Source organism: Pteropus alecto, unplaced genomic scaffold, assembly GCF_000325575.1.
Source record: "Pteropus alecto unplaced genomic scaffold, ASM32557v1 scaffold1432, whole genome shotgun sequence".
NCBI classification, from domain to species: domain Eukaryota; kingdom Metazoa; phylum Chordata; class Mammalia; order Chiroptera; family Pteropodidae; genus Pteropus; species Pteropus alecto.
In genome coordinates this window covers 247578-275133 of record NW_006432008.1, presented here as the reverse complement: position 1 = coordinate 275133, position 27556 = coordinate 247578, and the positions used below count along the sequence as shown (strand labels likewise).

General features: G+C 35.0%; 3 protein-coding genes and 1 pseudogene across 3 annotated transcripts; 3 read left to right on the top strand and 1 right to left on the bottom strand.

The window, feature by feature from the left end:
* The first annotated feature begins 2369 nt into the window (after window positions 1–2369).
* TAS2R42 (taste 2 receptor member 42) lies at window positions 2370–4150 on the top strand. The gene has a single exon (XM_015585685.2). The coding sequence runs from the start codon at window positions 2844–2846 to the stop codon at window positions 3870–3872; it is 1029 nt and encodes a 342-aa protein (XP_015441171.2). The 5' UTR covers window positions 2370–2843; the 3' UTR covers window positions 3873–4150.
* A 9129-nt stretch (window positions 4151–13279) lies between these two features.
* On the bottom strand, window positions 13280–15919 carry SMIM10L1 (small integral membrane protein 10 like 1). The gene has a single exon (XM_015585684.2). The coding sequence runs from the start codon at window positions 15435–15437 to the stop codon at window positions 15231–15233; it is 207 nt and encodes a 68-aa protein (XP_015441170.1). The 5' UTR covers window positions 15438–15919; the 3' UTR covers window positions 13280–15230.
* Window positions 15920–25114: 9195 nt separating this feature from the next.
* Window positions 25115–25981, top strand: LOC102883887 (taste receptor type 2 member 46-like). Its single transcript, XM_025043504.1, is given in 1 exon segment — window positions 25115–25981. A coding segment is annotated over 1 exon segment (867 nt).
* Window positions 25982–26515: 534 nt separating this feature from the next.
* On the top strand, window positions 26516–26634 carry LOC112475772 (annotated as a pseudogene).
* The last annotated feature ends 922 nt before the right edge of the window (window positions 26635–27556 follow it).

The following is a 27556-nucleotide window of genomic DNA, read 5'->3' as shown; positions in this document are numbered from 1 at the left end:
GTAAAATAAGAAACTATGTTTGACAATGGTTTATATTTTTACAAAATCTAGAGGGTTTGATTATATCCAGTATGTATTAATTATAAGCTAATAACATGACTAAAAAAGCTAAGGCAATTATAGATATTTTAATATCTTCCATAAAGATTTTGCATAATTTTTGTGTGATTCATTCTTAGATGCTTAATATTTGTTGATTGTTGTAATTTCATTTTTTAAAAGAATATGTCATTTTAACTGTTGATGGTATGAAGAAATGGAACAGAGTTTTGCACATTTATTTTGTGTCCAGAACCTTGCTAAATGATCATATTTTAACAATGTATTTAAGAATACTTTTGGATTTTCTATGCAATCTCAACCATAATCTGTGAATAATGACAGTTCTGTTTCATGTTTGACAATCTTCTATCTTTTAAGTCACTTTATTGCCTTATTGAATTGGTAAAAACACCCGAAAAATAGACATAAGAAGATGTTTATGGTTGATTTTTTTGCAAACTGCAGGGGAATAATTTCAGTGTATCATAGAGAGGTATAATATTTCCTCTAGGTTTTTGCAGACAACATTTTATCAGGGAAAAGAATATTTCATTCTATTCCCAGTCTGGTAAGAACATTTATTACAAATAGACGTAGCATCATATCAAACTCTCCCCCCTTGTTTTTTCTTTAATCTGTTAATGTGTTCTTACATTAATTGGTTTTCTGGTGCCTCATAACTGGGATCTCATTGACTATGTAATCTGTGGTAGTTTGGCTTTGATTCAGTTAAAATGTTCTCGCTATGTTAACTAAGTGCCTCCAGTACCTCCTTGTAAGTGACCTTTCATTAATATCAGGAAGTATTGATTACTCTCTCCTTGTACCACTCTTTGCTCTTGGTTACTTTAAAACCCTAGTCTTTTGGTTTCCCTCCTCCATTTCTCTGCTTTTCAGTCTTTACTTTTTTTTTTCGTCCTCTGGTGTTCCTCGGGACCCTTGGAGTTCATCACCTCTTACGGAATGGAGTATGTGCTAATGATTCCCAAATCTCTGCTAGTAGTCTAAATTATTTTCTGAGGTACAGTAACAAATACCCAAGTGCCTAATCCATCCATCTTTTCACTTGGATAACTTACAGATATTCCAAAATGTTCAAAATAGAACCCATCATCTTCCAACTGCTCTTCTTTCTCCTGCCTTTTGGCTTTAAAACTGCTCTCCCTCCCATGATTCCCTCAGGTTACAGTTATCCACGCATCCAGATGCAAAAGAAGAAAGCTTAATGTCATTCCTGGCTTCTCTTCCTCTTTATAGCCCCCAAATTCATCACTAAACCTTACTGAGTCTATGTCCTAAATACTACTCATAGCCATGGATTTCTCTCCATCTCTAGACATTAATCTAGCCAAAAATATTATTCTCCTCTCAAAAATACTACCAAATTTCTTTATTTTCATTCAGCCTTGCTTTATTTAAGAAATTCCTTTCTGTCTTCTTTCTTTCCGTCCTTCTTTCTTTTCTTCTTTCTTCCCTCTTTCCTTCCTTTCCTTTATTCTTTTTTCCTATAAATTTAAATACTTGTTCTAAATTAAAATATTTTTATTTATACAAAATAATTTACCAATAGTTCATTACACAAAATTGTTCTTGACATATACATTTAAAAAATTAATTAATAGAATTTAATTGAAGAGTGTGAGAAACATTGAAAAGGGCCAAGTTTTTTGACGATTTCATTTTTTTTGATGTTGTTTGCTACGCTTGAACACTTAATACTAACAATATAATTTTGCTGAAACATGAAGACACAAAGTCTGAGTTTGTTTCTGATGCATTATTGGATTTTGTCAAAATCACTGTTCCTAGAATGCAGAACAGATATTTCTGTTTACTATTTCCTTATTTTACCTGAAATGATTTTCTACCTATTTTCTGTCTATTAACACTAACTTGACAGCATTATGTCTCTGGCTGAAACAAATAGAACAAGTGCAAAGGTAAAGAGCAAAACTGGGGAATATGTTTAATTGTGAATATGTTACTCTGACATACTCGAGGATCGTTTAGATTGAAATTAAAGTAAATTATCAGTTAAAATATTTTAACTTCAGAAAAGTAGTTTGGGTTTTGGTGTGTTTTTGTATATTGTTTGATCAGTTCAGAATATGACTTGCCAGTTTCCACATGAAATTCTAAGTATCTTCAAAATCCAAGGCAAATATCATCCCCCTTTCTTCCACTGATGGTAATGTTTGTAGTTACCTTTTCTATATTCACATTACATTTTATCTCATTGTTTCTTTCTTTGTTTTCACTATTTTATAGATTTCCTAATGCTTTTTCCTTTTTGTAGTAACCTATACTACATTTAGAAAAAGTCGTGATGCATAGCAGGCACTCACAAAATATGTCCTTTGAACAATAACTAAGTTATTTAGATTATCTCTACAACTTTCTTTGAAAAACAACTAAAATATTTGGATCCCAATAGTATAGCATTTCAGGTGAGAAGTAAAGTACAAGTCAGTGAAAAAGAATCTGACTCATATTTGCATGCTACCATATTTGACTTTAACCTTTTGATTGTTACCATGACTGGAAATTTTCAGTCCGTGCCAATGATAAATGGAAACACAAACTGTTTGGTTTGGAAATTAGTAGCTCTTTCAAAGACATAAAAAACATTTTCTTGAAAGATGTGAGACTGTATACCTTAGCAGATCTTTCTGGATTAAGACCAGAATTACAATAAAAGCAGAAAGATTTTCTTAAGCATATATAAGACTGTATCCAAGAGCAAGAGGTTCTGCGTAAGACTGAAATTGGAAAAAAGCAATGAAGATAAGTATCGGAAATGGATGCTATTCTGCAACAGTTTGATCATAAATTTATCATTGAGATGTAGTATTAGAAATTTGGATTTTTTTTTTTCTGTGAAAATGCCCACAGGATTGGATATAATCTTTGTGATACTGTCAATAGCAGAGTTCACAATTGGAATTTTGGGAAATGTGTTCATTGGACTGGTAAACTGCTCTGAATGGGTCAAGAACCAAAAGATCTCTTTAGCAAACTTCATCCTTACCTGCTTGGCCATCTTCAGAATCAGTCAATTGTTGGTATTATTGTTTAAATCCCTTATACTGGGGCTATCTCTACATTTACATTTAACTTATACAATAGCAAAGCTTATGAGTTTGCTTTGGAGAATAACTGATCACTTGACCACTTGGCTTGCTACCTGCCTAAGCATTTTCTACCTCCTTAAGATAGCTTACTTCTCCCACCCCCTTTTCCTATGGCTGAAGTTGAGACTGAATAGAGTGATTCCTGTGACTTTTTTATTTTCTTTGTTTTTCCTGATTGTTGACTTTCTATTGTTAGAAATATTTAATGATTTTTTCTTAAACGTCTATATACTAGATAAAAGCAATCTTACTTTATTTATAGTTGAAAGTAAAACTCACTATGTTGAAACCCTGATTCTTCTTAGCTTGACCTGTTTCTTTCCCATTGTTTTGTCCCTGACTTCATTGCTCCTTTTATTTCTGTCCTTGGTAAGACACATCAGAAATTTGCAGCTCAATTCCATGAGCTCAAGGGACTCTAGCACAGAGGCCCATAAAAAGGCCATAAGAATGGTGATGTCTTTCTTTTTCCTCTTCATAGTTCATTTTTTTTCCATACAAGTAGCAAGTTGGCTATTTCTTATGACGTGGATCAACAAATTTGCAAAGTTTGCTGTGTTAGCAGTATATATCTTTCCCTCAGGACATCCATTTATTTTGATTGTGGGAAATAGCCAGCTAAGACAGACAATCTTGAAGGTACTGTGGCATCTTAAAAGTTTCTCAAAAAGAGAAAATCTGTTACAGATTTACAGATAGACTTTCCAGAGTGTTTTCAAAGATAATAATTTACGAGGAAATTTCGAGACTAGATTTTCACTCCTACAGTTTTTTTTTTCCCTTACTGAGTTTCTTCAAGTATTGTTGCGCATAATTAAATTTTTCCCTAGAACAGATTGCTTTTGGTGGTAATTCACACATGGTCAGCCAATATAATTTTAAAAGTAGTTATTTTTGTTTGTAATATTCTTTGAAAGAATATTGGTTACCAATATTCTTTCAAAGATAACCTAAATTATTTAATTTTATATGCAAAAGATGTATATAATTGCAACCTATGTAGGGGGAGAGGCATGTAGTTCTTTAGAAATCAAGATGAATTAGATATCTGACTAGGTAGAAAATCTATAAAATGTTGATGGAAAGTTAACTGAGCAACTATAGTCATAGATGGGAAAAATATGCTCTCATCACATTGCATTGTTGTCCTTAGAGGTCTTGTTAATAAAAAGGGGTGAGATGTTTGAGAATAAGAATAATATTTGTAGTGTCAAATATAATAAATTATCTTTAGAAGTTGGAAACATGCTTATAATGTTAATTTTAATTTGAAATCCCAATCATAAACATTTTGATGTATCTAGGCATTGATTAATTTTCTTAAATTCCAGGATAGGCAATGTGCATTTTCAGAGTGGCAGAAATAGATATTTCTATCATATTATGTAACAGAATTAAAAAATATATAGAATTATTTCTTAATTCAAAATCACACTCATATTTTAACTATAAAAAGATCGTAATTATACTGAGAGCAAAACTTAGAACAACATATGTGTAGTGTAAATTTTGGATGTGCATAAGTATATGTAGTGCTGTTTTTACTATAATAATCTAAATTTAGATAATATAGCTAGCCATTGTAAATAAGGTTAAGTAAGGGTGGGCAAGTTTACTATAAACTCTTAAATATGGCCGTTCGAATTATAATATTGTTTATATGCAGTTTAGTCAAATTTTTGTCACTTTCAGTTTTTAATAGTTTATGTAATAATGCTTTTTCACTACTCTGTGAGCTCCTTCATGTTACTTCTCATTATTACACTTATTTTGCCTATAATAGTGTCTAAAATATTATAGATTTTATTAAATGGAATTAATGAATAATGCCAGTATCCTAGAGATTAAAATTAAGAAACTCGAATCCAAATAGTATTGAGCTTCAACTGAAAAGGAAAGTACAAATTGGTGTAAAGAAATCTGTCTCATATTTGCATGTTTGCATACCTGAATATATTCTTCCAGATGTCTTCACAAGGGTAAAATTGCTGCCAGTGCCAATGATGAATGGGCACAGTTACTGTTTAATTTGGAAATCAGTAGCTGATTGAAAGTAATGTTACTGTTCCTCATTAAGATCTGTGAGACGGAATCACCTTGTACATACTTCAGACCCAAGGCTGAAACAAAAGAGGAAAGTCTTTCATGAAGATAAGTGAGATGGGATCTGAGTTTTTTTGAGCATTTTTAATATAGAAGTGAAGAATATCAAACTGGATATTACCCTACAACATGTTGACAGCAAGAAATCAGTGAATCATAGTATTAGCTTTCTGGACTCTTTCTATAGAAATGTCATCTGGAATAGAAAATATTTTTCTGATAGCGGCAAAAGGAGAATTCATAGCTGGCATGTTGGGGAATGGCTTCATTGCACTAGTTAACTGCACTGACTGGGTGAAAAGTCAAAAATTCTCCGTAGACAATGGCATCTTCACCAGCTTGGCTATTTCCAGAATAACTCTTCTTTTGATAGTACTGGTTGATTTACTTCTAACGGCGTTATGGCTACATCTATATGCCATTGGTGAACGAGCAAAATTTATTAGTATTTCTTGGGTACTGTCCAATCACCTAGCTACCTGGTTTGCCACCTGACTGTTTTCTACCTCTTGAAAATAGCCAGTGTCGCTCACCCCTGTTTTGCCTGGCCGACGTGGAGAATTAGCAGAATGCTACTTGTGCTTCCACTGGGGTTTTTGTTCCTACTGTTTTTCAACATCGCATTAACAGACACATTAAATGATTTCTGGGTTAACGCCTATAAAATATATGAAAGAAACTCAATGTGGTCTTTAGATGTGAGTAAAATCCTGTATTTTAACACCTTGATTGTTTACGATTTTATCTACTTAGTTCCCTTTCTTCTGTCCCTGACTTCACTGCTCCTTTTATTTCTCTCCTTGAAGAGACACATCAGGAACGCGCGGCTGAACTCCAGCTCTGGTGACTTTAGCACAGAGGACCATAAGAGGGCCATGAAAATGGTGATGTCTTTCCTCCTTCTCTTCAAACTTCATGTTTCTTCCACTATATTTCCTTATGCTGCAGAGAGATCAGGCCAACGCGTTCGCCAAGTTCACATTGAATATTTTTCCTTCAGGTCACTCATTTATCCTAATTTTGGGAAACAGCAAGCTGAGACAAACTGGCTTAGGACTACTGTGGTATCTTAATTGCCACCTGAAAAGGGTGAAACCTTTAGCTTCATAGACTTTTCCAGAATTTTTATATTCCAAGAGAAATAAATCAATGAGAAGACATCGAAGAGCCATTTTAACTTCTGTTTTTCTCACTGGATTCTTTTAAACACTATTGAGCATCACAAACTTTACTTAGAATGGCTTATAAACTAATAATACATGCAAAAATTTTAAAAAAGCAAGCATCATTGACATAACATTTGCTAGTAGCAAGAAAATACTAGAGACAATATGAATATAAAATATATAATGCAATGTGTATTAATTCTATGTATCTTGGCAAATATTTACTACATTTATATGTGAGGAAAAAACATGATTATTTAGAAATAAAAATCCCTTCCAAGCTGGAGTAGGTGAAATATTTGTACGATATTAAGTTAAAAATACATTAAGGAATAAAAATGCTAAAAACACATAATCTCATAAAAACAGACATAACTTTTAAAACAAAGGAGCAGACTACCATTAGAAATCCACACTAGAATAGCCACTACCTTTATGGAATGAGAAAAATCAACAGAATTTATAAAAAAAAATTGAGTAATTATCCCTATGTATATAATAATATGTGTCTATAAGAATCAAAATCAAACCTAGGCACCAAATTTGCGTATGAGGTGTGTGTGCATGTAAGGATTATATAAACATTAATGTCCTTTGTCAGAGAAGACAAACATGACTAACTCACCAGGGATAAAAATAGAAAGGAAAGTTTGGAATATCACATGTTTATATAAGTTTTAGAAATGTTTGTGTGTATATATAGTGCTCATTTCACTTTCATAATAAAATAATTGAAATGAAATCAAAGTAACTGAAGATGTATGTGATCTTAAGGCCAGTAGGTAGTAAAATTGTGCTTGCTAATGACATTACAATAATAGTTTACAATATGGTAGTTTTAGAGATTGTAATTTTAAACATATTAAAAAACTATCAATAATGAAGAAGCCTTTGCTAGGGTTTATAATTGCCATAATTTTTCAGTGGTAGAAGCAAACAAAAACAAACTAGAAAATAAATTGTGGTTATTTGTGGGTTATAAGTTAATTTTGATGGAGCAGGAGGCCAAATCTGATGCTGGAAAGAATATAAAAACCACAAGGGCTTTTGTAGTGACAAAGTGTACTGTCACTATAGAGAACTGTGCTATGGGGTGCTCTGACATATCCATGATGATGATGATGACGGTATGTGTATATCCAGACCTATGTAAAGATTTAGATTTTTAAACTTCATTCATTATGTTGGACACCATATAAGAAATTTCCTGGGTGGAGGCAGAAGAATTGGATGAAAGTGATCAAAATGTATAAACTTGCAGTCATAAGATAAATAAGTACTGGAGATGTACTGTACAACATGATTAGTAAAAATAACACTGCTGTATATTTTAAAGTTGTGAGGAAAGTAGATCCTAAAAGTTCTTATCACAAGGAAAAAGATATTTATTTTTTGTATCTCTATGAAGTGATGGGTGTTTACTATACTGTAGTGATCATTTCACAATACATGTAAGTTGTCATTGTGCTGTACACCATAAACTTATGCAGTGCTGTATGTCTACTATATCTTATAAAACTAAAAGAAAAAAATAAAACAAAATTTCCTAATGATTGTACCTGAGATTATCTTGCTTTAGGAAAGGTGAAATTCTAATCATATTGGCTATACTTAGGTTCAAATATTGAGGATACTTTAGCTTAGAATCTATCCCTTTCAGAAAAAAAGATTAAAGATTACTTTATACTTACCAGAAGAAAGGATATTGTTTTAGCTTTTAGATTTACATTTTAGTGTTACTAAACTTTTTTTTAATGACCAAGATAAAAAAAAAATTAAACAACTATGTATGCACAGCCCTTGTTTCTTATGAGCGGGATCTAGCAGTAAATGTCTCATTAGGAGTAAGTCCTCATTTGTCATGTACTCATTTTTGTCATGTACTCATTTTGGGGAGATGAAGCTCTAAGAAGCAGAGACCTATTCATGATAATAGAAGCACAGAAAATGACCATTAAAAGGTGAAGCCTGAATTCTATGTTGGGCAGTGGTTACTGATGTATTCCATTCTCCTTATTAAATGGCATTTTGGGATTATGCTCTGTGCCTCATCTTCCATAACAAGACCCTGTGTTAGAGACCCTAGCCATGATCCAAGAAAAGCTACTACTATCACATCCATAGATAGTACCATGCAATTTGGAGAGAATGGTCTTATTCTGAGACCAAATTACTGGAAAAACAAAATGATTGTCATTGCTTTTTTGCCAACTACTTCCCTCCAAATTAACTTTTCATAGTTTTGCTGTAATGAGTTTTATTTTTTTCAGTTTGCTCATCTGAGACCAGGAGAGTTTCAAATAACCTATTTCTAATGCCGAAAGAGGCTTATTATGCCTTAGCCCTGCCTTACCCCTAGAACTTAAGCTGAGAAGATATTTCAGTGTTCTAGCTATGTTGTCTTGAACTTTACTGAAAGAAAAGTTCTCAGTGGATATATGCATGGACCAATATGGATTTCAAAGAATGTGACAATATTGAATCTTTGATACTTCAGGCATTTTGTCTGCTGCTAGTGATTAAATCTCATGTCCTCTGAGCCAAGAGCTTCCTTTATTGAAGTACAGAAACCAGGGGAACATCTGCAAAACCCATACTTCTACTGTCTGTTCACCTGTGAAATTGGTTAATGCTGTCTATAGAAGTCTATGCCTTGTGCTGGATTGCCCAGAATAAACCTTCATTTAAAAAATTTATCAGATGGTTGATTTGACAAATTGAGAAAAAAGTTAGACAATATTTTTTTTGGAGGGGGTATTATGTGTTGAAAACAAATCAGAGGTAACAGGCTATTTTCAATTTTAGCAATTTGGGAGACAAGAATGTAGAGCTTTAGAAGACAAAGGCACTATCTTAAGTTGTATATTGGTACTTCAATTCCTTAGCCCATGTTTAAATGAGTAAGTTTTAAAAATAACTTCTTTTCCCTTTCGTAGATCTAACCTGACTTCTGAATTATAAGGTTTCTATTAATTATATACCTTTTTTCAGTTTGAGATGCTTTCAAAGTTTTATTTTTATCAATTAAAAAGCTAAAATAGTGCCTTAAAAAACATCTTTACTTATGCATTAAACATCTTTTTTGTTTCTTTATCTGTTGGACACAAGCTCTATTGCTGTGTCCACGATTTCAGAGTCAAGACATTCCAGGTACAGTATTTCATTAGAGATTTTTGCCTTTTGGTTACACGATGATTTATTTTCCTCATTTTGGTTCATATGAAAAGGTATACACAATCCACCTCATTCAGTATATAAATGACTTCCATTTGTCTTTATTGTTCATTGAGGCACTCCACTACCTTACTGTGAATAAATCAACATGCTTGGTGCTTGAAAGCCATAAGCATGGTCAAGAATTTCTAATGTTTGCTGACGATCCCGAGTTAGGACAGAAACTGGAAAGGGTTCCCTCAGATGTACTGCAATTAAACTACAAAGAATTCCATAGTTTCTTTTTTCATGTTATAGGCACTCAGGAATGTCCTTTGGCCTTTTAATTGTCTCAAGAGCATTGATGAGATTTATATTCATGGGGATCAGAGGTGAGGCGTTGCCTTCAGCTGTAAAAAGATTCATGACATGGCCTGGTGGTAATCCCAGTTTGCAATAGGCTATCAAGTGTTGTTAAAATTACAAGAAAGTTCCGACACTCATGGTAACATGTGACCCAATCTAATACAATTGTTGGGAATTCTGATAGTTATTGCAGGGGTTCTTTTCTTGATCCATTTGCCTGGAAACTTTTAAGTCTACTGCAGACTACTTTCCAGGTTCAAAGTTTCTGGCGTTAGAATTTTTCTCTCCCTTCCCTTTTGTCCCTATATTGCTAGAAGTTCCATTCCCAGCCCTTTATGTCTCCACGCGTAAGTCCCATCAAATGTATCTTTTTTTCCTGACTCTGTCAAATGCTATTGATGCTCCACCAGGAAAAGCCTTCATTAAACTAGGACTGCAAGATTTTGTGACATTAAATTTAGTTAGGCCTCCTTGGGACAGTGATGGACATTGCTTCAAAATTCATGATTACCTTATCTGTACTCCTTTCCATCCTTGGGGAAATGTCCTTTCCTTTTCTCCTCTTATGCCCTTCCTTCCACTTCCCCACCACCAAGCCAAATGACTAGGCAGCAGTTAAGTATAAAACAGTTGAATTTACTTATCAAATCATACTGAATATTTATAGTCTAATACATAAAGCCCTCGATAAAATATTTTTTTAAAATGAGACAAAGAAGGACCCACTATTTCTACTTTTGGGTATTTACCTGAAGAAACTCAGAACACTACTTTAAAGGGACATGTGAATCCCTAGGTTCATTGTAGCATTATTTACAGTAGCCAAAACATGGAGGCATCCTGGGTGCCCATCAATGGATGAATGGATAAAGAAGAGGTGGTATATTTATACAATGGAATATTACTCAGCCATAAAAAATCATGAAATCTTGACATCTGCAGCAACATGGATGGACCTAGAGAGTACTGTGCTGAATGGAGTAAGTCAGACAAAGACAAATATCATATGTGGAATCTAGAGAACAGAATAAACAAACAACAGAAAAAAGCTCATAGATACAGAGAACATTTTGATAGTTGCCAGGTTGGAGGGTGGGGATGGGTGAAGGGGAGAGGGCACTAAGAGGTACAAATTGGGAGTTACAAAATACCATGGGGATGTAGAGTATAGCATGGGGAATATAATCAGTAGTATAGTAATAACTATGCATGGTATCAGATGGGTACTGGATTTGTTGGAGTGATCACCAATTACTTCATAAGTTATATAAATGTCTAATCACTGTTGTACACCTGAAACTAATGTAATATTGTATTATAATTGAAAAAATAAAAATTAAAAAAGATATTGCCAATTATTACCCAGGTAATACTTCTGTTTAAGAATTTGAGAAAAGAAACGGGATTATTTAGAATTACATAAACATTTAAAAAAATTCAATTTCCCATCAAATGTATCTTTAGGGACAAATTCGACATTCAATTGTAGTTTGGCCAGTTACTATGACCTTGGGAAAGTTATTTAACCTCTTTAAATCTGTTTCCTTCTCTGAAAAGTGATGAAAATGTCTTCCTCATAGTGTACACATAAGATTTATGGAGATTATGCATGTAAATAATTTTCATAGTTCCTGGTATTAAAAACACAATAAAATTAAAAAATGATGCTGATAGTGATGGTATGCTCTTTTAGTCAAGTAATCACACTTGCTCTTACCCTCAATTAAAAAATTTCTTGTTCCCCAAACTTTAAGTTAAATGTTGCTATGATCACCATTTCTCTTTTACAGTTAAACTATAATACATTCACCTTCCCAACATTTTTATCAGTTACAGATCATACTCAATGTTTTTTCTTCATTGATCAGCATTATGCCCTTTTTGCTTCACACTTGAAGGAATCTCTGGACCAATCAATATTCATGAAATAGCTTAATTTATGGGCAATAAAGTGGATCACCTTAATAACAGGGGCAAATATATCTTTATTTTATTGATTAATGACTATTTGTAGAAAAAACAACTACTTTGGCATTCATTCAATACTTATCTGCTTTGCATTAGGCACTGCTCTAGACTGGGAACAGAGCAACAAGTGAACAAAATTTTTGGCTTCGTGGATGTTACCTGAAAGGATGCCATGATGAATAAAATTACTTGTAAATTAGAATAAGTGGTTAGTCAGGGCAAAAATATTGTTTTCTCTCCTGGGAAACTTCATCAAGTTGTATCATGTGAGATAAAAAAATACACATCTAGGTTTACAAGCAATTGTGAAAAATATTAAAAATGTTAAATCATGGAGCTTTCATGCAGTTCCTACTATGTATTTGCTGATACTACACGATACTACATTTGCTGATATTCAATGGAATACAGTATCTTCCCTCACAGAGCTTCCAGTCTAGTTGCAGGAAATGATAAATAAGTCTGCTAAAGTGCCTTAGTTTCTTCAATGTAACAAAAGACTGACGTGGAGAAAAGGTTGAAGGCACATGTTCATACAGCCACAAATTTGAAGCATCCCTGTTTATCACCATTCACATTCTTTTATCCTACAAATTGGGACATTAGTGCCTCTAGAGAATAGTGATGCCCGCCATTTGTAAGTCTCTTGGCATGACTGAATTATCTCATGGATCAAATTACATTTCTGATAGACTACAATGTTTTAGTTTCTGCCTCTATCACAGCAATATATAATTATTAAGGGAAGATATTATAGGAACCTGTCTTCTCGAATATAAAAAAAAAAAAACCCTGATAATTAATGCATAATTAGGCAAAAATAAGACAGCCTATGAAAGTGGCATAGGTTGATCTTAACCCTTAGATGGGATAAAAGAAATGAACTTTAATCTGGTCAGTGGAATCTGGGAAAAACTTAATGGAAAAAGTGACATCTAAGCATAGCCTTAAAATACAGGCAGAGTAACCATGGGGGTGGGGAGGAAGTGGGGTAGGAAAGGCAGAAGAAAGTTTAAGTAGAGAGAGGTAGAGGAGGATGCGCTCAACAGTTTGGCTGGAGACCGAGGAATAAAAGGCAGGAAGAACAATTACTCACAAGCCAGATTTGGTGCTGGAGGGGGCACTTATTTTACAATCCTAGAATATACTTGTTTGTTGGATACAATTAGTGGAAATATAGAACACTGCAAATAGTTTAAATTTTTACCTTGACAAATAATGACCCGTTTTGGCTCAAATGTCTTACCTAAAATCTTCTTGGGAGTCTCTTCCCCTCACCCCTAGGGTCAGTACCCTATGTATCTTCTTTAGGCCTGAAACATTCCACTGGAAAAGCAGGAAGCCCATGAGTGAGTTTTAAGTTTTATTTACATGTTAATGAGATATTGTTATAACAAATACTGTATATTATGCATATATCAAGCACTAAAGCAGGCTAGTTTTTTAATTCTCAGATTGACCAATTAAGGTGGGTATTTTACTCTCATTTAATAGTTGAGGAAACAAACGTTTTGGCAGATTAATGGACTCACGTAAGACCACAAAATTACAGTTTGTATTTTAAGAGAGATCTGCCTGATTTAAGAAGTCAATTCTTTTACTCTGGTGGCTCTTAACCAGAGGTGTACATTTCAACTACATGAGCAATTTTAAAAATAAAATTTATTTCATTTTTAATCAAAGAAATAAATCAAAGATCTGCCTGATTTAAGAAGTCAATTCTTTTACTCTGGTGGCTCTTAACCAGTGGTGTACATTTCAACTACCTGAGCAATTTTAAAAATAAAATTTATTTCATTTTTAATCAAATGAATAAATATATATATAGTTAAGAAAAATCAAAACAATATTGTTATATTGGTAGTGGAAAACAGCAATCTTCTATCTTTTCTCTACCCATCCCCGATTTTTTCTCAGATAACCACTTCAAACTTTTAGCTTTCTTATTGTAGTTTTTCTGAATTACATGTTCAATACTGTTTTGACTCTTCTATACTAGATCTTGACTGATTCACCATTACATACATCTCTCTCCTCTCAAGCCCCCCAATGTTACATAATCATTTCTTGTTAAATCCATAGTTAGTGTTTACATAATTATGACTGACTTTATATGACTAGTATTATTCACAGTTGAGGTATTCAGTATAGTTTTTGAAATTTTTATTTTTCCTAGGGTTAATTTCAACTTCCTTTGGTTAATTTTTTAAAAATCTACAGACTAATAATTCATTTTCAGACTCTGGAAAACTAAAAAATTTTGACTATATCTGAACACACCAGGTAGTCTGTTTTTCTAAGATATTTCACCACACTCTGCATATTTAGGCATTTCTTGTTGACTTCCTGTTCTCTACTTTCTTCCCTCTTTAATATAGTTATAGTTATTTTAGCAACTTACAGCTACTCTTTAAATGTCTTTGTGCTTCAACATGAAACTATCTTTCAACTTTGTAAGGACACCCGCTATCATTCCATTTATCTTCCCCACCTGAAATCTGTATTTCAACATATAAAGAGTGATAATATTTGCATTCTACTTTGTAACCATAATTGTGTTCTCTTAAAAGAAAGAGACCATAAACAACATTTACATTAATTATTATTTAAATGTTATTCATTAAAAAGCCAAGCTTTCTGCTATAATTGGATTTCTCTTTAGCTTCAAGGTCTTGAACCACACGCTACTCACAAGGAACACTAAAATAGAGCCCATTTTCTCACACTCTAACTCTGTTCAAAATCCTGCAGCATTTTACGTTGTTTTGTATTAGGATGCTTTTCCTGTAGCTTTTTTCCCCCAATGAAAATTTCCAATTGTCATTGTTTTCTCTGGTGGAATGTACCTTCCACATCACATCCTCAAGATCTTCAGTTTCTTATTCAACGTCTTGTTTACAATCCAATTCAATATTCTCGAAATTTATGAACTTATTTTAATTTGGACCACGGGCTTGTTTCACATATTTTTTTTCCTGAAAATTTAGGAGCTTTCCTTTTCTATAATGCATCCTATCAGTCCTGTTTTTGTTGTAAGGACTCAGCTTCTTAAATATTGTCGTGAGCCTTAATTAAATTCTTCGCTGTTCCCGGCAAACTGCGCATTTTCTCTCATCAGTCACCGTGGGCTTCCCGCGACCGTCCCAGGAGAGCGGCTAAGAGCGGACAGCGCAGCCACGCAGGGAGCTCGCGCACTCTCGCGAGACTGCGGAGGTTCTCGTTCGCAGCTCCGCTTGGCCGCCGGGCTGCTTGGAAGCCCACCATTGTGCTGGCCCGGGAAGCCGTCAGCGTGATCACGGCTCTAAATGTGTACCTGCAAGCGGATGTTGAGGATCACGGAGCCCGCGACGTAGAAGTACGGAAAATTCATGCGCAGCTGCCAGGCCAGCTCAAAGAAGGCGAGCAGGGTGCGGGAGAGCCCCTTGCAGAATACCCCGTAGGAGCTGGGGGCCGCAGCCGGGCTCGAAACCCCGAGGGTCCAGGAAGAGGGAGCCGCCGCGATGGCCATGGACTCGGCGTTGCCGCTCGCCCAGTGCTTGGTGTCGAGAGTCGCCGCAGGCCCCGCAGATCCCGCAGACCCCCACCGACGGCCGGGATGGGGAGGGGCGGGAGCACTAAGCGACCTCAGTGCTCACGCCCGCGCCTCTGCTGCAGCCCCTTCCTCCCTAGCGGCGCTCAGGCACTGGCAGCCGCTGGCGCTCCGCCCCTTCCTGTCTGCTGCTCTTAAAGATAGCATTTAGAGTTTAAACACGTGGTAGATGCAGAACGGGTTATTTATATATGTCATGCACGTTATTTCATATAACATACACGGACAGTTATACAGATATTGTAATTTTCATTTTAAAATGAAGAAAAGCTTAAGGGAAAATACAGAAAAGAAGTATGTTAAGAGTGAGTAGTATAAAAAAATCTATTCCTGTTCTCTGATTGGACTTTCTCATAGTCTAAAATCTGTATCCGAAATAGAATCTTTTCTGGATGTCTAGAAATAAATATAAGCATTTATAATTATATAATTTGCAATGTATAATTTCACAATTTTATAATAAATCGGATGCATTTTTTTAATGTGCTGAATGCCACCTGAAGATGTAGACAAACTATTGGACAATTCTTCAAGAATTGTCCATAAGTACTGCTTATCACTTACTGTTGTTTACCGAACTTTGCTTTTAAGTGAGAAAAACTTAAAAAGTAGGGTAATTCTGGGGGTGGGAGAACTGACTGAGGACCAAAAGGCAAAATTTCCTAGCTGCAAGATATTTTTGTTTGTCTTTTTTTATTTTTAGAACCCAACAATATTTATTTCCTTCCTTCCTTCCCTCCTTCCTTCCTTCCTTCCTTCCTTCCTTCCTTCCTTCCTTCCTTCCTTTTCCTTCCTTCCTTCTTCCTTCCTTAATTAGTGGCCAGAAGTGAACGCGTTTTGTTTGCTCTCTACCGGGGGCAACGTTCCTAAGCCTTTAAGATTTCGAAGAATCTCTGGGCGTTGGGAGAGTCAGAAGGAGGTGAGCTTTCCTTCCTCCCTTCCTCCCTTCCTCCCTTCCTCCCTTCCTCCCTCCCTCCCTCCTTCTTTCTTTCCTTCCTTTCTTCCTACCTTCCTTCCTTCCACCAGAGGTGAACTTCCCATAGTAAGATCTGAAACCTATAAGGTGTAAGTTGTGTTCTAATGCTCTATTCTGTTTTTATATTTCATGTTTCCCCTGAAGAGCATTAATGACGTATTTTTGTTAACGTTAGCATTGAAATTATAAGGAAACATTCCCTTACTTTGACCTAGAGAGTGTTTTTAAAGGTATGTGGATGGATATAGTAATATTACAGAGAAAAATAAAAAATGGAAGATGTAATCTAAAGATTCAAATCAAGGCCATTCTATCAGAAAATATTTTAAAGATAGTATTTAAAGATAGTATTCTTTCATAAGTTTAACTCATCCTCTCAGAAAACTTTTTTGCCATAGTCTGTGTCTAGTGAATTACCCTGGGTATATGACAAAACCAAAATAGAGTATTATTATGTATTTATGTAATTAAGCTTTTGATATCGTTTATACTTTGTCAATACACACATCCTTTCATGCAGTATTGAATATTTTTATGGCATCTTGACCAAATAAAATAATCAGAAACATCAGATTTTTAAAAATGGAACCAAATAAGGTATAGTTTGATTAGTTATAGAAACTGGCATTTTTTTTTATTTTTAGGTCTTCATATAGCAAATAGTAGTTAATTTTTTTCCCCCTCAGGAACAGGCAGCATTAGAAGAAACAGACAACATCCTTACTCCTCCTTAGATAATAATAATTACGATTTTAATCATAGTTAACTGGTGACATACTTTGAGCTTATACTATATGTAAGGCATTTAAGGATAAGCATTATTCTAATTAAGTCTCAAAACAATTCTTTCCTCAAAGTAGTTATTATTTGTCTCTGTTTAATAGATATAAAATTTAGAGGTGTAGATGGCTAAACTAACTTAAAGGCTAGCACAGTTGTACCTGAGGGGGGAAAAAGCTAAACGGATAAAGTTAAGGAATATATTTTTACTAAGAGATGAAACACGAGAGTTCAAAACAAAGTAAACAAAACTAAAGAGAAAACCATGGCCAAACAGGAATTTTTTTTTGAAATGCGAGATCCACAATTTATTTTTAAGAATAGGTTTATATTTTTAAAATAGGACATGTATACATATGACTAAACAGCATTGCTGATACAGACCAAGTCTATATTGATAAGCTTCTGTGATCTGTTTAACATGCTGAGAGTAGAACTGGTGCAGGCAGACAGAGTAAGAATAAATAATAGTGCTTTGAGGGGAGCAGTAGTGATTAATAGGGTTGGTAACAAAGGAGTCTTATCATCAACACTATAGCAGCAACTCCCCGGTACTGATATGTGCAAAGTTCCAGAGCTCCGTGACAGAAATGGCCCAACCCATCCGAAGAGGTTCCCAACTCGCTGGCAACAGCAGATTGTAGATGAACTCAGGCATAGTGGGCACAGGGATGGGGGGACTGGACCCACAGAAAAACTTGGAAGAAATGAGTTCAGGCAAGCATATGTATTTATATATACACACCCTCACAAAGGGCATTGGTCTAACCATGGTTGTAAATACGTATTCTGCCCAAATTCACATGTCCAATCCCTAATTCCCAATACCTTAGAATATGACTATCTGGAGATGGAGCTTTTGAAGAGGTATTTAAGTTAAAATGCTGTTATGGTGGACCCTAATCTTCTATGACAGGTATCCTTATAAGAAGAGATTAGGACACAGACAACCCAAAGAGGATAAACTAAGTGAAGACACAGTGAGAATGTGGCCATCCTGTAAGCCAAGGAGAGAGGCCTCTGAAAAAAGCAAGCTTGCCAACACTTTCTTCTTGGACTTCCCGCCTTGAGAATTATGAGAAAATAAATTTCTGTTATTTTAAGTCACCAAGTCTGTATTTTGTTATGGCAGTGCTAGCGGGCTAATAGAATGCCCTGTCTTAATCTAAGGGAAGGTAGCTGCCATATTGTGAGCTGCCCCATGGAGAGGACTGCATGGCAAGAAACTCATTCTTTGGCCAACAGCCAGTGAATATCTGAAGGGCCAACAGCATTGGCCCCCAGTTGATCCTTGAGATGACCGCAACCCTAGTTGATTCTTTGATTTCAGCCCATGAGAGAACTTGAGCCAAAGATCTAGCTAAGCTGTGCCCAGATTCCTGACCCATAGGAATAGTGAGATAATAGATACATGTTGTTTTAGGCTGTCAAGCTTTGGGGGGTAATTTATTATGCAACAATACATAATAAAATGGAGACAGATGTCACAGTGTGTGCTTATTGGTCAGGTTTGAAGCAGAGAAGCAGAACCACTAGGATTTATTACTGGAATTACCATACACGATTGTGGGGGCTGGCTAAACAGTCGCTGCAGGACTGTCTAATGTTCAAACCCAAAGTCAATATGGCAATTAGGAAGGGAAGACTGGGTGCACTGGAAGCTCACAAGCATGAGCTCGATCCTGACAAGGATGGACTGAATCATGTCTGTTCTTGTTGCTGCTGACCTAGGTGACGAGCGTATCCTGCAGAAGCCTGGGCCATTTGTCACGAAGCTGAACATACACAGCTGGCCCAAGAGTTACAGAAATTGAAGCTGATCCAGAGAGAAGAGAGAGTAATTGCAGGCAGAGCTACTGCTTTATGTCAATGAGGTGGATCAGCAGATCAGCAACAAAGTGAGTGCTGACATCCCAAGTGTAGCGATGTTTTACATGTTTCCTTTCCTTCTGCTACTTGGCTTCCTTTAATCTCAGGGAAGGCACAGTCCCTCTTTAAAGGCACAGTCCCTGCTTCTACCTGACTAAATCTGGCTCTGCCTGAATAAACTCCCTTCTGATTAAATCTACTGAGTTGAGACCTTAATTATATCTGAGAAATCCTTTCCAGCAGTACTTCAACCAGTGTTTGAATGGGTAACTGGGAAAAGATGTGAGTATGCTACAAAATGGCTGTTGCTCCCCTTCTGTTCTCCTGAGAGAATAGCCTTTGTAGGACACCTTAAGCGAGAACATACAGTAAGGGGAATTCTAGAGAACATAGTTCATCCTAGCTTACTTGGCACATCAAAAAGCATTTCAGTGGCTTTTATAATTTCAAGGGAGGCTGGGAAAATATTTCAATGTGTTTTTCTAAAGTGAGAGGTCTAATAAAGAATGGTTCCAGGAGTAGGATTCAGTTCCTGGGTGACTGAAATAATAATAATTGTGCAATATAGTTTGTTTTTTCACTCCAACATTCACTCTTTACTCCACATTTAAAATTTATAAAAATCCCTGCTTTCAGCCAACAAAAGAAACTACCCCTCAGCATATTAGGTGTCAATTTTGCATTGCAAGTCACCTCTAGACTTAGTAGCTTAAAACAGCAATAATCACTGTCATCACTCATGATTCTTAAGAGTCAGGAATTCAGGAATGACTCAGTTTGGTGGTTCTGGCTCTGAATCTCATGAGGTTGCAATCAATAGTGGTTGGGGCATCTTGAAGGCTTTTTCCGGTGCCTGCACAAGGAAGGCTCAAATTGCTAGGGACTGGAAGACTTAGTCATCTCAATTCTACTTATATTTGGTTTCTCTACATGGTTACTCCAGCGTTGTGACTCAAGACTCCAAAGGCAGATGAAGAAGGATCAACTTTTCAACCAGTCTGGGAAATTACCCAGAGTCACTACTATGACATACTATTTACTAAAATGAATCACTACAGCCCATATTTAAGGTTAGGGAAATTAGACTCCACCTATTTATGTAAGCCGAGTCAAAGCATTTGGTCAAATTTCCAACCACCAAAGTTGTAGATCCAAAAATATGTTCACTTTTCCAATTTCATCCTGATCCAAATCCATGATCTCTGGACAATATCCCCAATTCTTCCATTATTTTCATTATGATTCCATAATTTACAATCTACAGACTGAACTGTACAACGAATGATCACCAATCTATTCTACATGAAATAAAGGGAAAAAGAAAAAGGAGAACATGGAAAGTAGTAAAAATGTATACCTAAATATTTTACTTAGAGTAATGACCAAATAGCTCCAATAGGACCAACAATTCCACAGATATTACCTATAAACTAGATAAAATACAAAACTCCCAACTATTTGGATACACCGGAGAATAACCCAAGCAGGCAGACATCGGAAAAAAGTCAACACTTGGAAGGAAGGAAACAGCAGGGGATGCGTTTCCTGTTTTCATGGTTGGTCCCAGTTTGCACCATGCCAGATGGCTAAAACTTCAGTAGAAAACCCATAGACTTACTGGATTGAAGAAACAGAGGACAGAGTTCAGGGTAACAAAAGCAGCAGGAGGTCACAGGTAAATCTGAGAAAGGAAAAGGTCTGAGAAGGGTAACCCCAACTTCTGAGTATGAACTGGTCCAAATCTTTCACTGAACCGCATGCCATGCCTGTGTGGGGCAGATTCCAAGCAAGTCAGCTAAAATAACTGGACTGAGATTTCAGCTCTCATCAATCACAGTGAAGACAGAGATAGAAGACTTATTACTATAGGACAAAATTATTCCTTTTTTTCCTGAAAGCCGAAAGCAGATTTTATTACCTTACCTAAAAGTCACAATCCTTGTCCGCTCTTGTTCCCAGTATGGCGCCAACTGTTTTTATTAATTACAGTTTTTAATCAAAGTAACTAACTTCTCTTTCACAGAGAAAATGGAAAGTTAAGTAATTGAGGACTATTAAACATTACTATTGTAACAGACCCCCAAAATTCTCAAGCCCATATATTACAACTTTCTACAGTCATACACATTCCTTTTCAACTTACTTAAATTAAAACAAAAAACGCTTATGTATGTTAAGATGATCCAAAGAAACAGCTGCTCTATAAAATAGAAATATAAAAATAAAAGTTATATGTATATAAAAATTATATTTGGTGACCACATTTTATTATTCTATCTTACCTAGAAATGATCCAATGATTTTCCACTGTCACTCAATTTAGCATTAGTTTAGGGACTTAAATTTAATTAAGAATCTTAGAAATTAAATTTAAGCTGATTTACCACAGAAAACAATTACTGTTTTTTTAACTTTTATTAATTTTTTGTGAGATATTGATTAATAAAATTATATAGATTTCAAGTGTACAATTTGGTAATGTGTCATATGCATATTGCATTGTGTGTTTACCATCCAAAATGAATTGCTTTGCAGAATATTTCATAATTTGTATTCAATTTATTTGAACACAAATTTTTACTTTTTTGATATTTTAACTTTATGTGGACATAATGTTAGCTTGCCTTATCAGTAAACCAGCATAAGAATTTTAGTAATTTTGAATAACACCCCCAAATTTTATAAAAATGGAACATTCCACAGAGATAAAGTCAGGGAAAAACATATGCTTGTCTTCAAATTAAAAGTATTAAGCCAGTCTGATTTGTCGAAGCAATCATTTTGATTCTATATGCCTGATTTCTTACAGAAAAATGCTCCTGAATTAGCAGTTTCTGTCAGAAAGGTTTTAATTTTTTAAGGACAAGCATGTTTAAAGTAATAGAAGTTCAGTTTCTTTACTTTCTGACAACTCTGTGTTAGTTTTTTTCTAAGTGTTTCTTAAATCCTATAAAGCACTCAGAGCTCCTTTGTTGTGAGACATTATAATCTATTTTATTAATATTCTCCAGGAGAAGACAAAGATTTCGTAGTCACAATAACAGACAAAGGCTTTTGTCAATTAAAGAAAAATAAACAGAGAACTTGCTTCTGTACAGCTTTAGCCTTAGTGTAGAATAGATATAGGTCACACAAATTCCCTAGTGCAAATGTAAAAGCACCATATTCTATTACAGAACTAGTATAGTCTTGCACAAACAGACAAATAGACAAACAAAAGACTAACAAACCAAATTTTTCACTTGATGGAGAATAGAATTTTCTCTGCCAAATAGACCAAAAAACAAATTCCCATTTGATGCCGTTGTATTCATTTACTGTTGCTGTGTAACAGATTACCACAAATTTAATGGCTTAAACAAAGAAACACGCATTTCTTTTTGCATAATTTTTGAGGGCTCAAGAGTCTGGGCAAGGCTTAGCTGTGTTCTCTGCTTTGGAGTCTCACCAAGCTGCAGTCGAAGTCTAGATTAGACTGCAATCTCCTCTGCAGCCTTGACTGGGGGAAGAATCCACTTCCCAGCTCACTCACATGGTTGGCAGTTTCATTTTCTTGCAGCCCTCTTCATAGGCACTTCATGACATGGCTGCTTGTTTCTTATGGCCAGCGAGAGTTTCTCACTCAAGGGAGGCCCAGCCACTCTTTTAAAAGACTTACCCGATACCGTCAGGCCCACGAAGCACAATCTCCCTTTCAATGAACTCAAAATGAGTTGATTTGGATATGAATTATCTGCAAAATCCTTCATGCTTGCCATGTTCTGCAGGCTAGAGGTAATCACGGGCCCTGCCCACACTAAAGGAGAGAGAATTGTACACGGTGTGAACATCAGGGAGCAGTCATTATGGGGAGCAAAATTTTCAGTTTTAATACATTTCAATTTATTAGTTTATTACTTTTATGAATCATGCTTTTGGTGTTGTGTCTAAGAGGTCTGCCTAACTCAAGTTTAGAAAACTTTTCTCTGTTTTCTTTTAAAGTGTTTAGTTATTCCTCTTACGTTTAGGTCTGTGATTAATTTTGAATTAATTTTGTGTATGATATGAAGTAAGGGTCTAAACTCATCCTTATGAATGTGGATATCTAATTGTCTCAACTTTATTTGTTGAAAAAAAATAAAAGATAATCTCCTCGTTGACTGCTTTTATATTTTTTTTTTGAAATTATTTGACCGTGAATGTAAGTGTTAATCTGGACTTCCAACTGCGTTTTATTGATATGTACATCAGTCTTCACAAAGAGTACCACACTAACTTGATTAATGCAATCTAGGAGTCAGCTTTGATATCATGAACTGTAATCCTTCAATTTTGTTCTTAAAAAAATTATTTTGGCTATTCTGGGCGTTTTGCATTTTCATATACATGTTAAGAATGGTTTTTCATTCACTGCTGGGATTGAACAGAGACTGCACTGAATATATAGATCATCTCTTTACTGAAAAGACTCTCCTTGTTCCAGATCTCAATTCAGTTGGTCCTCCTTGCATAGTTCTTTGGTTTAGAATATAATTTTTGGCAATTTGTTCCCTTTATCTTTGTTGTAGGAGGAAATCTGGCTTTTTTTTTCAACTGCTACGTTGTACTCACAAGTGGAAAATCTCCCAGGTTAACTTTAAAGTAGCAAATAACACAGGATCTGACAAATAACCATCCTCCATGCCTGCTTGGTCTGTGCCAGACATGCACAATTGAAAGCACTCTACACAGATAGCATACTTATTCCTCACAAAGTCCACCCAAACAGGATATCATTGTTGTGTGATATTTTACTGATAAGGCAGAGAGTAGCTTTATAAGAGAGTCTCTAAGTTCACCAACATTCGAAGCAGAGAATCTTGAGTTTTCCATCCTGGCAGTCTAGCTCTAAGGTCCTCCTCTAAAAACAATTGTAATATTAACTGAATAAAACCCAAGGGTAGAGGCTGATTTTAACATCTAGTAATCTTTTAAAAAGTTAAGTAGTCAAAAGTGAATTAAACAGAAAGATAAAACCAAATATTCATAAACAGAAGTCTGGACTATGCAATGAAAAATAAGAGTTTCTTTTGATGTGCCCAAAAATATTTATAAAATTACTGACTATTTTAATTAAATATTAATATTTAAATATTAAACACAAAGGAGAAACTTTATCGAAGACCCAAGTATGAGATATGTTTAATAGCTGTTAATAATGTGTTGAAAAGTCTGCATGGGAGAAAAAGCAGTATTTAAACCTAGATGGCCTCCTGATACTGATTTTACATGTTGGAAACTATAGGAAAATAATTTCATCTCTGAGATGTAAGTGATTTCATGTGTGTGTTTGTGTGTGTTTGTATGTGTGTGTGCTTATGAGCTTGTAGACAGTAATGTCATACATAAGTATTAGTTATCAGCATCTAGCTTTTAGAATGTATTGGTTTTTCCAGGGTTCCCAAGAAAATCTTGGATGGTTTTGATAAGAAAAAGTTGAATTCTGGCACTAAAAAAAAAAAAAATATCCATAGTGATGATGATCCTACTTATGACCAAGCTCCAGAAAAAAGTTTAGACATTCACTGTATGTTCAAAGTATGGGATTTTGAATTTTACTAACAAACAACTAATGTTGATGAATACAAATTATGGAGTTAAACAAAGAAAAAAAATACAAAACAAGATGTTTTGATTTGCGTACTAGCAAATGAGAATTCGGCTTTCACATCCACATCAGTTATGAAATATTTCAGCCCATAGCAGGGACACGCTGAAGGAATAGGAGTCATTGTGCTTTTAGGCAATAACGATGTTTTTCATAAAGATAGCATTGAACTCATCAATTAGCATACCCTGATGCTTTCCTGCTAGACATTAGGCACAGAATTGAAAAGAAACAAGAACTTTACTGCAAACTCAGAAATGAGCTGCACATAAAACTTAAGGTCAGAATATTAAAGGAATCATGACCAGTGATATTAGACTCAGCCATTTTTTTTTCTTTTTAGACATGATAAGTTTACTAATTATGAGCATTCTTTCCATCTTTGTAATAGCAGAATTTGTTCTAGGAAATTTTGCCAATGGCTTCCTAGCACTGGTGAACTGTATCAACTGGGTCAAGGGACAAAAGATCTCCTTAGCCGATGGAATTCTCACTGCTCTGGCGGTCTCCAGAATGGGTTTGCTCTGGGCATTAGTAATAAATTGGTATGCAACTGTGTTTAATCCAGCTTTATATAGCTCAGAAGTAAAAATTATTGTCTATATGATCTGTACAGTAAGCAACCATTTTAGTGTCTGGCTTACAACTAGCCTCAGCATACTTTATTTGCTCAAGATAGCCAATTTCTCCAGCCTTATATTTCTTCACCTAAAGTAGAAAGTTAAAAGAGTAATTCTCATGATACTGTTTGAGACTTTGGTCTTCTTGGTTTTTCATCTTGCAGTTGTAAACATAGATGAAAATATGCAAATGAATGAATGTGAAGGAAACATCACCTGGAATACCAAATCGAGGGACATGGTGCACATTTCAAATATGACTGTATTTATGCTTGTGAACTTCGTACCCTTTACTATGTCCCTGATGGCTTTGCAGCTGCTAATCTTTTCCCTGAGGAAACATCTCAAAAAGATGTAGCTCAATGGCAAAGGATCCCAAGATCCCAGGACTGAGGTCCACATAAGAGCCATTCAAACTGTGATCACCCTTCTCTTGCTTCTTGCTATTTACTTCCTGACTCCGATCTTCTCAGTTTGGAATTCTAATATGATGAGGAACAAAACAGATTTCCTGCTTTTCAGAGTTCTTGAAATCCTGTATCCTTCAGACCACTCATTTATCCTGATTTGGGGAAACAAGAAGCTAAGATAGGCCTTTCTGTCATTTCTGTAGCAGCTGAGGTGCTGGCTGAAAGAAAGGAAGTAAGCAGGGCATCATGTGTCTTCTGGCAGAAAACAAACTGATGGAGTCTGTAACGTTTTATATTTCTGCTTTTCCTAATGTGTGTATAATTGGGTAAGGTTTACCTAGAAAATCTTTTACCTAAGTTTATCACAAAAATATACATGTGTATATGTTTATGAAAAATACAAGGAAGATTGTATGATTACCATATGTTTTTTTTAGGTAAGCAATCTAATTTTACAAGATAGTGTAAGAAATTCCTCAGAATTATGAAGCCGTGAGTATTTCACATACATAGTCTATGTTATCATCTTGGAATTGAAAAATTTACAATCTATATTTATGCACTTTAAAGGATTGACAACTCATCTAAAAAATTATTGCTATTTTCTATTGTAATTAGTACCACACATGTGTACCATAGTGTGTTTAGATTTTATTATTTGAAAAGTCCAGTCTTCTGGGTGCTAAGGATATTCAATTCTAGATCACGTATTGAGAGTCTACGGCCATGTTACCCTGAACAAACCTGATCCCGTCTGATCTCGAAAGCTAAGCAGGGTCAGGCCTGGTTAGAACTTGAATGGGAGACCACCTAGGAAGACTAGGTGCTGTAGGTGTAAAAAATAAAAAAATAAGAGATTGTAAACTGATAAGGTCCTTGCAATCTGTGAGGTCAATCAAGGGTTGCCTCGCCTAAAAAATTAAAAATAAAAAAATAAAAAAATATAAATCATGCATTGAGGATGGATGGTTGATAGGTATTATTCCATTGTGAGTTCTTACTTCATGGTTAATTGAGAACAATCAGAGCTGTTGTTAGGAAAAGATGTACACAATAAAATTAAAGAGTGACATATTTAGAATAATTTTTATATTTGCGTACAATAAACAGTATTAAAGATTATTAGATTTAGTGCAAGTAGGCAAAAGCTTAGAAATAAATCTAGTTCTACAATAGAGATGAAGAAGAAAGAAAAATGGTCATGACATTTCGAATGTTGCTATGTTTCCATACGCAGTTAGGAAAGTCATTTCTTACAGTTTTGAAATGAAGTTGAAAACCGGTGTCAAATTATCCAGTTTTCTTAACCACCTTTGGGCCTCTGAATTGCCAATCATCTCTTCTGTCCTGCTAGCTAAAATTTTCTTTTAAACTTCAGATATGAAGACCCAGATAAGAATAGTAAAAAATTATAGTATGGAAGTCAGTGATCTTTTTGCATATATGAAAATGGTATATATGATGTCTATGTAATGATGATCAGAAAAGTCTTCAAGATCTGTTTTGTTATAATCTTGTGGAAAGTGGTGAAATAGAAAGTGTTGACATAAATTTGGTAGCAAGTTCTATTACAAGAAAAAATGTATAATTTTGTTAACAACTGAATTTACACATCTATATTAATTCTTAGTATTATGAAATTTTAACATTATCTGAACTTTAAGATAAATATTTTCCACAGATAGTTTATTCATTTATTTTCAACCATCTGCTGCCCCAGCAGAATATAAGCACTGTTATGTGGGGAATGTCTATCC